The sequence below is a fragment of the Penaeus vannamei genome, chromosome 23 (assembly GCF_042767895.1).
Source record: "Penaeus vannamei isolate JL-2024 chromosome 23, ASM4276789v1, whole genome shotgun sequence".
NCBI classification, from domain to species: domain Eukaryota; kingdom Metazoa; phylum Arthropoda; class Malacostraca; order Decapoda; family Penaeidae; genus Penaeus; species Penaeus vannamei.
Window position 1 is genome coordinate 4,495,605 of NC_091571.1, and position 12,500 is coordinate 4,508,104.

At 39.5% G+C, this 12,500-nt stretch overlaps 1 protein-coding gene across 1 annotated transcript; it reads left to right on the plus strand.

Annotated features, from left to right (window-relative positions):
* Nucleotides 1–6,121: 6,121 nt before the first annotated feature.
* Nucleotides 6,122–7,397, plus strand: LOC113819543 (uncharacterized). Its single transcript, XM_027371765.2, has 5 exons — nucleotides 6,122–6,216; nucleotides 6,358–6,426; nucleotides 6,581–6,787; nucleotides 6,903–7,093; nucleotides 7,202–7,397. Exons 2-5 carry the CDS (start codon nucleotides 6,358–6,360, stop codon nucleotides 7,311–7,313), a joined length of 579 nt encoding a protein of 192 aa, XP_027227566.1. The 5' UTR covers nucleotides 6,122–6,216; the 3' UTR covers nucleotides 7,314–7,397.
* The last annotated feature ends 5,103 nt before the right edge of the window (nucleotides 7,398–12,500 follow it).

Genomic DNA, 12,500 nt, shown 5'->3' on the forward strand with positions numbered 1-12,500 from the left:
TATGTATGTATGTATGTATGTATGTATATGTATATATATATATATATATATATATATATATATATATATATATATATATATATATATATATATATATATATATATATATAATTGAAATTAATGAAAAACAACAACAAAACAGTGCAAACAGGTTAATATGAAATAAACCGACAAACAAAGGTCTTGTTAGTTGAAAGCCGTTATTATTATTATTATTATTTATTATTATTATTTTTTTTTGGGGGGGGGGTTATTCACTAAATAAATTTTTATTTTTCATTTACTGATCAATTCATTCCCTTATCCACCTATTTATTAATTTTTATTCCATTCTACTTCTTTCTTGGCTCCGCAATAAAGACAACAAAAAAGGAGGGTGATTAGCAAAAATCCAGAAACCAACTCTAATTACATGGGCTGTACATCTTGTTCAGTTTCATGAAAGGGTAATTTTCGGTTTAAACTGATATTTGTCATACATCCATTTTTTCTTTCTATTTCTCAATGTAATGCAATACAGTATGTGCGTAGGTGTAGATGTTATAAGCATATCAAATCTTTACATCAAAATAATTTTTTTATACATAATCTTAGAAATAATAATTTCCTAGTGTGCGAAAAGCTTGTTTGTTCTGAATAATGATATTACTTTTCTTATAATCAGCATGACAACTCCATTATTTGACTTTGTTATTGCTGTCAACTACATACTTTGGTATTTTGCGCCAGAAGGTGGTCAAAATGTGTAGGAAAAATAAAACCAAAGATTTTAGATAAAATATTTAACATGGATGAGGCAATCATAGTAGGCCTAAATCGGTTTTGCGTTTAGTTAGTTTTAAAATAAAACAATTGTTTTCTGTTTTAGTGAATCAGTGTTTGGATCAGACGAAAAGAAAATACTCATTATTAATTCATAGATATATCAAGATGATACATACAAACTTTGACATTGTAAAAAGGACAATTATGCCAATTATATCTACACCAAAGATATTGCAATGCACGTCTGTAAACGGACGTTCATTGACACACTGACATTGACATTGAGGGCGAGCGAGCGAGCGAAAGAGAGAGAGAGGGCGAGCGAGTGAGAGAGAGAGGGCGAGCGAGAGAGAGAGGGCAACCAAGTGAGCGAAAAAGAGAGGACGAGCGAGAGAGAAAGGGAGAGAGAGAATGTGTGTGAGAGAGAGGGCGAGCGAGCGAGAGAGTGAGAGAGAGAGGGCGAGCGAGCGAGCGAGCGAGCGAGCGAGAGAGAGAGAGAGAGAGAGAGAGAGAGAGAGAGAGAGAGAGAGAGAGAGAGAGAGAGAGAGAGAGAGAGAGAGAGAGAGAGAGAGAGAGAGCGAGAGCGATTGGAGGCGCTCAGAATGCATGGCTTGAGCCCCAGGAAGATCGAAGTGTCGGCGCTCGGACAACAAAGGCGGTAATGGGAAATCAGGTGAGAAAGCGAAGGCGTAGAGAAGGACGAGAAAGCTGGGGGATGCAAGAGAATACGAGGACGCAAATCAGGGGGAACGGAAGAGGAGAAATAAAAGAAAGACGGGAAACAGGGGGATTGGAAGAGGTCGAGGATGTAAAGGAGGGAAATGGAAGAAGAGAAGTGTAAGAGGAAAGAGCAAGAGAGAGAGGGAATGCAAGGTGAAAGGAGAGGGAATATAAGAAAGTTAGGACATAGGAATAACAAGAAATGGGGTTTTGTCTCTTTGCCTTGACAGCAACTGGTAAAAGTAATGACAGTAGGAATAGATATATTTCCTAGCGCTAGTTGAAAGGTTATTTATAGCACAATTTGCACCTATATCTAAAGCTACACACGCACACACACACACACACATTCTAGCGTTTTAGTTTAGGGGGTAGTTTAAGAAGCACAATAAACAGACCAGCCACAATCTGACTGATGTCACAAGAGGCTGTCACAACAAACTCTAAATTACTATTATCACACTCACACACACACACACACACACACGCACACATACTGCAAAATCATCTACATATTCACTGCAGTCCTGTGGTTTTGCGTTCAAATATATTCTCCAAAGTAGAATCAGTGTTTATTTCTGACGATAAATACACTAAAGCCACCTCATTAGTTCGATTAAATTCTACTAGATGGCGTAGCCACTAAAAACATTTACAAAGGTTCTCAGAGATTACACAAAGACAGTTGATTAGCTGTCATAAATAGATGTTAAAATACTAAAGCGTCTTGATGTTTCAATAAATATTCAGTTATAAGTGATACTTGTGTTTAAAGAAGAGGGAAAAGCTTCCTCAACTCCATATGTGTTGTCATTTCGATAAACAAACAATGGTAGGAAGTCAAACATAGAAAATATTCTACTACAAAGTCAACGATGCCTATTATTGTATGTTGTGTTATCACTTATTCGAAAAAGTCAAAGATAAAATAATTTACATAGATTCCAGAAATATAAATTAATTACTCAATATTTATAATCTACGAATCACAGCCTTTGTTACAAGCAGCCAAGGGTTTTTACCTCATTCATAAAAATATTTACTCAATGTTTATATCGAATTGGTTGCCAGATGTACGAAAGAGGGACCCAGCGAGTGCACAAATGCATATGTATATTTGTATGTATACATATGTACACACACACACACACACACACACACACACACACACACACACACACACACACACACACACACACACACACACACACACACGTATATATGTGATGCACGAGACGTAATTATACGCTGATAATTACTACTGTAACTAAAATTGTCGATGGCGACACAACCTTGCCACCCCGTACGATTAAACTTTGCGCAAATCAGTTTTTTGTTGGTTTCGTCAATTATTGTTATTTTGAGCTTTCTGATACAATGCTATTTATGGATTGTATTTCGTAGCTGTTCTCTGGCTCTCACTTCGTCGACCAGAGAGTAATTAATTTCTGAAGTGAGTTCCGTGCCTCCAGGGTGTGGATGTTTTTCTTTGTTGATCAAACGAGTGTTACTCTTGAGATTTTTAAATCTATTAGTCAGGCACCATTGTTAGTTGTGAAACATATTACTCTTTTCTAGCGCTACTATACTTAATATGATATAATAATTAGACCATTTAATAAGGATACATACTATGATCCTTATTAAATGATCGATGCCGCTCTAGGCTGGGATTTTTATTTCGCTCTCTGAAGGTATCCCCGGACAGGTAAGACTGGTGTGACCATCTCTTTACACGCTTCCTCTCCATTACTTGTGCGTGTACAGTACCTTTGAGCACCCCACGTTGCTGCTACTTACAACACGGTTAGCGAGACCATAACGTCGAGCAGTATGGCCAGTGCTCTACCATGCCACACCGCTTTCATTTCTCTCTAAGCTTTCATTGCCTCTCCTGCTCTGTCTCTCTCTCGCTCTCTACCCTCGACTCCCATTGTCTGCCGCGTCAGATCCTCGGCACTTTCACTCTTTCCACGTTTTCCAATCCCTCCCATTCAGCTTCACAGTCAACTTTCTTCTCTCTTCGTGTCTCGCTTATTTGACCACTTTACTCGTACTTTTGCTTCCGTCTCTCACAATGAATACCCAAGTTTGTGAGCGTCAGTTACAGGTGGTGTTTCGTCAGCAAAAATAAGCGAGAAGGAATCAGAAACTAGAGCCAATTAGTACAGAATACAAGGATTATCATAGCTGTCGCTTTATATCAACATGGCAAAAGTCTCTACCTCCCAGTTCTTACTTCATTAAAAATTCCAGGAGGGCAAAAAACAATGGTAAATAAATTGTTTAAGTCTCTCCTTCGACTATCCCTCTTTCTTTTAAACAAAATAATTTTAGAGATTGATATATACCAAATGAACCAGAAGAGAATGTTAAACGTGATTTACATAAGAAAATAATCCAAGATAACATTAATGAATACTCAAGGCGCCTTTAATGAACGATCACAAACCCTTTTCAAAACAGTAGAGTACGCATTAATACTCAAGAAATACCTTTGCCATTAACGCCATCATTTTTCTTTTAATTCTTTAAGAAGCAACAGTGCTCTCTTGTTCAATCTCATCTTGTATTACACACGACATCCCTCATTACGACCTCTTCACAATGACGCACAAGAGCCCGAGGATGTCATCACAAGGAGAAGTTCTGGGAAGATGGATGCTGAATTCTTCTTTTTTTTTTCTTTTTTCTTTTTTTTTTTTGACGAACAAGGAAAAAGTCGAGTGAAGGATGTTTGACGTAAGTAAAGGACTCGACAGGGAAACTTAACCTCTGGGGTGACTGTGTCGCGTGGTTGGGGATGGAGCTGCTGTGATGATGGTGGTGGTGGTGGTGATGGCGAGGATGGTGAGAATGGTGATGATGACGATAATGATGATGATGATGATGGCGAGGATGATGATGATAATGGTGATGATAATGATAATGGTGATGATGATGATGATGATGATTGTAATAGAAATATCATTAATATTATATTTATCATTATTTGCAGTAGTATAAGGATTAGTACTACTGCTACTACTATTAGTTGTAGTATTATCATCATTATCATTATTAGTAATAGTACTACTGTTATTATTGCCATTATTAATGTTATATTATTATTTGTAGTAGTAGGTGTAGTAGTAATAGCAAGAGCAGCAGTAGTAATAGTGATTGCAGCAGCAGCCATAGTAATTGTAATATTCAGAGCAGGAGCAAAAGCAGGAGTAACAACAGCAGCAGCAGTAGTAACAGAAGTAGTAGCAATAGCAGAGGCAGCAACAGCAGTCGTAGTATAATGTAAGTAGTATAAGAGGTAGCACTATTTCATTTTTTTCTCTCCAGCTTTTTGTACTGATATTACTTTTTTGTTACTGCTACTACTGTCGTTATTGTTATTAATGATGATTAATTGTTATTTTATTATCTTCATACTTATGATAATACCTATCATTATCAAGATAATCAGTTCCATTATTCTGTTTTCATTGTATTTTGTCAGGATTCAAGCCTTCTTCCCATCATTTCTTTAGATTTACTTTCCATTATTTATTTTCCTGCCTCCAGATACACAATCTATCTGCTGTAGCTCTATTTTCTATAACGATGTCTCAAGACTTATAGATCTGTTGTCCTCTGAAGAGATATGTGGAAAGGGTGATAAGCGAGGCCATGCAAATACCGTCTTAAATAGTTTTCAGTCGTATTACCCTAATTACCAATCATATGTATCTTTGTCCATTGCCTATCTTTCAAATCTTACTCTATATTAATAGCTTTAGGATTTTTAAAACTCAATTTCATGTAATTCTATACTCATATATAACGAAAAAGGTAGAAATGAGAGTATGGTAATGCTAGAGGTATGACTGACTCGATTTTCATTAAATTTAATTGCTCTATATTTATCTTTTTTCTTTATTCAGATTTCCTTACGATCACTTAGCGTTGATTGATTAAACAGTACCACGCGTAGGAAATGTTTTTAAACTTGGTACACTCTGCAAAAGGGATTAGATTACCTGTAAATACTTACCCTGTTCCATTCACAGTTTCTCTGTTTCTTTCAGACTGCAGTCTCCCAGTTCCTTTCTCTCTCTGGTACACTCTAATTCTTTTTCTCTCATACCTTTTTTTCCTCTCTCTCCACACACACACACACACACACACACACACACACACACACACACACACACATGCAAACACATACACGCACACACACGCGCAAACACACAGGCACATACACACAACTATAATTCGGGATTGCTTAATATGCCCCACCTATATCAATCTTAGGGCATACGGGTGGGGGTATAACGTTCTACAACAATACTTCGATAGAGTATATTCTTAAACCCACACACGCAAACACGCACAAACATATTTATTAGTACATGCACCTGTGTGCGGGTGCGTAACATTCGCGTGTCCGTGTGTGGGTTTCCTTCTTTTCATATATCAGACATCTAACATCCCCTTCAACAAATATGTTTAATTTTAGCAAATCTTACATAAATAAAAGAAAAATCCCAATCTATAAACCCTAGTGAATGAATACTAAATACTATCGCACTTTAAACGGCTGTTGACTCTTTCATAATGACCTAATGAGCTTGTTACCTGTAAACACGGGTATTATTTACCCGCCAGAGGTACACCATGGAGTCTATGTGGTGCAGGTGAAGAGGCACGGGTTTAGTGTGGGCTCGTCTGGCAGCTGGAAAAGAGTAAATATCCGCTAAAGTGAGTTTATCGGGTGTTCTTGAAGGTGAAAGATATTGTGTATTTGAGGAAGTATAGTGCAATATATATTTTACTTTAGTATTAATTGGTTGACGACGTGTATGAAGTTTTAAAGTCTTTAATTGTATTCTTTACTTTCAGATGTTTCCTGTGACCCAAATTCTGGCGATTTCCACCCTGGTCTTGGCAACGGTCCTTGCCTCGCCGCCTGTAAGTATACCTCTTGAAAAGCAATGACTATAATGACTATAAACTTTCTTGTCAGAACATGGAAAATAATTATGAAGTTCCCTTAATAATAATTACCAAAATCGCGCACGAGCAGTTAACCAAGTCTCTCATGGGTCGACTTCCGCCCTTTCAGATCGTCCCCTTAAACCGACCGAGGACTCCAAGCCAGCCTGCTGCAGGCAACTTGTACGCCGCCCCCGCCGTCGGTCCGGTCACCATCACGGTCACCCAGACCACCACCATCGACCGTTCCGTCGTCATCACGGACACGGCCTACAACAGCGTCCCTGTCACCATCACCGACTTCGCGCTGTGGACGTCTACACAACCTTCGAGAGTGGTAGGTATTAGTACTTGTTTATAAGGTTATCCATTTGACAGCACATCTCGGCGGAAATGTAATGCTATATTTCTGCCTGCCCTAGTTGATTAATTTGAATTCTCTTCTCTTGTAGGTTGTGCAGACGCCAGTGGACGATGACGTAGCCATCCAGACGAAGTTGGTGTCGAAACCAACAACCGTTACAGTAGTTGACAACGTATCTAACTTCAGGGTCGTGACTGACGTCTCCGTCGAACACTTCACCATCACGCACAGCTACTATGACATCATGCAGTCGACCTACACCCGAACAACGACGCAGGCGTATGTATCTTGCCGATTACGACCTGAACATCCAAATGTAGTTTTGGGGTATGTCGTACAGACATTGCAAAACTGAAAATCCTAAATTCTTTTCTAAATTCTTTACAGGATTACTCTTTCTTCGACATTGGTGAGGACGAACATCATGACGGACACGCAGACGTCGACAGCATTCCGCACCGCTTACAACACCGTGTACGTCCAGGGATCTTATCAGTAGACAACGACACGAAAGTTAGTGGAGGTCACTACTCGCCAGATCTGGGTCTGCCAGGATTACACAATAAAAGTAACTCTACAAAAAGTATTTCTGAGTATCCTCTTTTCTTCCTTTTGAACTTTAAAAATAATAATTATGTCATGGAATGATTGCATAAATACGGACTTGACCTAAGTCACATTAACTAAGGGTGGGGAGGAATTTTCCAAAAAATCTGCTCTTAATATGAATTACGGGGTATTTTCGGCTACCTTAAGTAGATTTTCTTTAAATTATACTAATATCAGGGATTGATGAAGGGGGGGGGGGTTAAGTCCTATAACGAATTCTTGTTAGTGACCTGTGGCCTGCTTCTGTAGTCTCACTTGAAGCACTAAACTGATTTTCAATGGAAACGGTCCTGTTAGAGCAATCTTTTTACAGTCGACTAGAATTAGTGTTAGAGTATCATAATTCTTTAAAGTTGACGGCAAACTCCTTATGCAAGTATTAATTCGCGCATTAAGTCTTGTGCACCGCCCATCCCTTTTTATCCCTTGTTCGTCATCCCCATTACGTGTTAAAGCCATATTGAAAGGACGGAAAGCTGACTTTGCCTCATGGGCGGCTTGAGGGAGCCATGGGTACGGTGTTCTCCCGTTTAGTTCTCTCGCCCTTATCCCTCAAGGGCACCCCCCCCCTAGCCCTTATTCCTCAAGGGTACCCCGCAATCCCATGCCCGCTGTTATCGTGGGGCGGGAGAAGGGGGGGGAGGGGTTAGCAGACGGAGACCCCGGCCCAGTGTAGGGGATCGCCCTTGGAACTCGCCTTAACTAACTTTGGATAGTCATTTCTTCACCTTCTCTTCATCCGCTTTTGTCCACATTCTAAAGGCAGTGCCGTTCTGAAAAAGCCTGGCTTTCAGCCCTGAACGGCCTTCGTACTCGGTTTACTGTTCAATCTTTTACCACATTCACTTCCATACTAACCTGCAACCTTCAGCATATTTGTCCTAATTGTTAACTTTAACATTTTCCCCACAATACTTTAAATGTTGTATTACCTTTTCTACCTGGTGTATTTGCCCCCCAGCTTCGCCCTATTTCTATACTTTATATATGCCGCTAATGACCTTGTATGTCAACGCAGCAGAAAATTAATGTATACAAGTCCCATCCAAGTCGGATGATGATGATAAAAAAAAAAAAAAAAAATGCCCCTCAATTCGACTTGAGGGGTGAGAACTAGACATATATTTTACGCAAAGCCAAACGAAGCGGTTTTTTCTCAATCCATTTTCCAATAATGCTCTCCACTCTACCTCTCTCCTTTCCTCCCAAAATGGTCCTACATCTTCCCTCGGTATCTCTTCCTCATCCCACTTCTAATCCCTCAGTCAAATTCTTTTAGCCTTCCTATATCCCAACTCCCCCAATTTCCACTATTCGAAATAGCCCAAACACCCCTTTCCCGGTACCTTCTCGTTCCTCGTTCAACTTGTAGCACAAGACAAGCTAAACGCTCCACCCCATCCTCTCCATCCACCTCATCCTTTCCATCAACCTCTCCCTCCACTCATTAAACATGTTCCCTCTTATCCCTCATAAGAGAACCTTTGTTTCTCAGGCCGCTTCGACTAACTCTTGACGTTCAAAACTATCCAATTACGACCCACAATAACATGCCTACACCTCGTCCAATCCACACTCTGCTCCCATTCCTTTTTACGCCTAAAGTAACTGCAGGCATCCATCCTCCTCCTGTTCCCCCTACACTCCTTCCACTCCAAACACATCCCATTCCTTCCTACTTCAGCTACATCACCCCTTTCTTCACCATTTATCCCTTCTACTTCCATTAACCATTTTCCTAAGCAGGATTAATCAAAGAAAAACAAACAAGACGAACCATTCACACAAGACGCACTTCTGCATATACCTAAACACGCGAAAGGAATTTAGAGGAAGCATAAAGTTTAATCTGACGGTTGAATTGATAGAACCGGTGCAAAAGCCTATCCGGGAGTAAAACTATCATACATTATGTATGTTATGCAGATTTTAGCCTTGGTTATGATTGTTTGATTAATCTATAATACAAATTAAGTGTAAAATGAATTTCCCCAACGTGAATATTTCATGTCTACTAATTTCAAATTTGCAACACCGTTTCTTCGTGTAAAAAGTAAAACCAAAAAAAAAAAATTCTCTCCCCCCATATAATAAAGAAAACGGTAAAACTATAAGATACAATTCTTATTAATGGCTTGCCTGGCCAATAATTTGTATAGTTAACGTCAGTATGTACCCCCTCGATTATTTTACACGGCCTCCATCCTCAATAAGTTAATCACCTAATTAGTAATGATAATACATTATGACATTTTTTCGAAAAACCTCAACAACGGAGGGTGTGCAGTCGAGGGAAATATCAACCCATAGCGCACTGAGGTATCGCCGAACCACACACAAAGGGACCTCGAGATTGGGCAGAATCCGTGATAGATGAAGTGTGGCTTCTCTCGCGGGGGAACCTAATGGAATAGTCAACTCCTCTTTCTCCCCTCTCCTCCCCTCCCTCTCTCCTCTCTGTCCTCCCCTCCTCTCCTTTATCCTCCCACTCCCTCTCCTCTCTCTCCCCTATCCTCCCTATTCTTTCTCCTCGCCTCCCTCTCCTCTCTCCTCCCCTCCCTCTCCTCTCTCCTCCCCTCCCTCTGCTCTCCTTTCTCCTCCCCCTCCCCCCGCTTCTTTTTCCTCCTCTCACTCTCCTCCTCTCTCCTTTTTCCTCCCCTCCCTCTCATCTCTCCTCTCTCTCTCCCCTCTCCTCCACCCCTCTCATCTCTCCTCCTCTCTCCTCCCCTCCCTCTCCTCCCCCCCTCTCATCTCTCCTCCCCTCCCTCTCCCCTTTCTCTAGTCGTCTCTCTTTCCCGCCCCTTGACGCCCATCTCGTTTGCCTAAATGATACGTGGGCGTACGTGCGCGCGTGTGTGGGAGAGAGAGAGAGAGAGAGAGAGAGAGAGAGGCATAAACAGAGAGAGAGAGAGAGAGAGGCATAAACAAAGGGCGACAGAAATAGAGGCAGAAATAGAAAATGAGACAAAAATAATGGAAGAGATAGTGAGCAAGAGAATGAAGAAAAATGTGAAGATACAGAAAGAGAGCAAAGAGATCCAAAGATAGAAATGAAAAATAGAAGAGAGAGAGACACACAGACAGAGCCAGAGAGAGAGAGAGAGAGAAAATAGAGAACAGTACCATAGCATTTTGCCGACAGCGCGCCCGCTCCTCACTTTCCCTTTGGCCACGAAACAAAATGGAAAATACGAATAGATGTGAGAATCGAATCTCTAGGATAAAGATTTGTATGGATATGGCCGACGAGGATGAATGAATGCGAGGGTATAGGGTAAGCTTTTTGCAAGAGGATATGATTAGGGAAAAGAGTTTAGATGGGTAATGCTATAGGACTGATGTATTGAATGGAATGGTGGAAAATGGGGGAAGGAGAGTGTAAGGAAGTGGACTGTTCCACTTTGTTCCAACCGTGTGTGTATGTGTGGATATGACTGGGATAAATATATATATCTTTTTATGTATCTATTTGTCTGTTTGCTTAAGTGTCTATGTGACTTGCATATCTATCTATCTATCTATCCATTTATCTAGAAGTATGTACATATATGTATAACTGTTTATCTACCTCTCACTCTCTCTCTCTCTCTCTCTCTCTCTCTCTCTCTCTCTCTCTCTCTCTCTCTCTCTCTCTCTCTCTCTCTCTCTCTCTCTCTCTCTCTCTGTATATATATGTATATATATATATATATATATATATATATATATATATATATATATATATATATATATATGTATAACTGTTTATCTATATGATTACATATCTATTTTCCTAACAATCTATCTGTGTATCTATATATCTACCTAGATTATTTAATCATCAGTCTACATATCTATCTTCATAACAATCACTCTATCTTTATGCTCGTATGTAAACACAACGTGAATACATACACACACATTTTAAAAAATCTTCCTTTTCCTTAACCACACCTTTCTGACAAGCGTAAATACCATCTTCCTAAACTATTCATTTACTCATTCTTTTCACCCCTGAACACGCTGTACAATAGTGTCACACATGAATGTTATTATCATACAGTGAATTATTTCCTCATCGGCTTTCAGTCTCCCTGGCTGTTTATCAGACCGGAGTCGGGTCATACATAATTCAGCGCCGTGTAATTAAGTGAATTAGGAGTCTCTGACCGAAAAAATGATATGTATGTTTAAATATATATGTGTATATGTCTGCGTGTACATATCTATCTATCTATCCATATTTGTATATATATGTAAACATATATGTACACACACACACACAAATTTTAAGCATTTATATACATATATACATACATACATACATACATACATACATACATACATACATGCATGCATGCATGCATGCATGCATGCATACATACATACATACATACATACATACATACATACATACATACATACATACATACATACATACATACATACATATATATATATATATATATATGAACATACACACATACATATATAAACACACATACACCAAAACACACATACACCAAAACACACACACACACACACACACACACACACACACACACACACACACACACACACACACACACACACACACATATATATATATATATATATATATATATATATATATATATATATATATATATATATATATTTAAACTTATACATACACACACATGTATATATCCGAACGTGTGCCTTTAGAAGAGACGCAGCGCACACACGCCCGCTATCCACGCCCCACGCCCGCTCGCCCGCCCGCGCGTGTGGCTGGTGGCGGCGAGATAAATGCCTCATTCATAGCTTTTGTGGGCGATAATTATTCTACTCACAAATGGAAAGGCTCGGGCTGTTTTGTGAAAGTTTGCGAATTATTAATGAACTCAAACAAATTGCTTCCCAAGACCCTTCGCCGCAGGGAAATGGAATTGCAAGTTGGAAGGAACGCTTGTTTTTGAACATTTGTTATAATTTATCATAAGAATGGGTAGAAGAGCGAATACGTTATACAAACGTAGAAGCACACGAACATATACAAAACGCAAATTTTACGTTGTTTCTTATATATCCAAATGTGCAAACACACGCATGCACA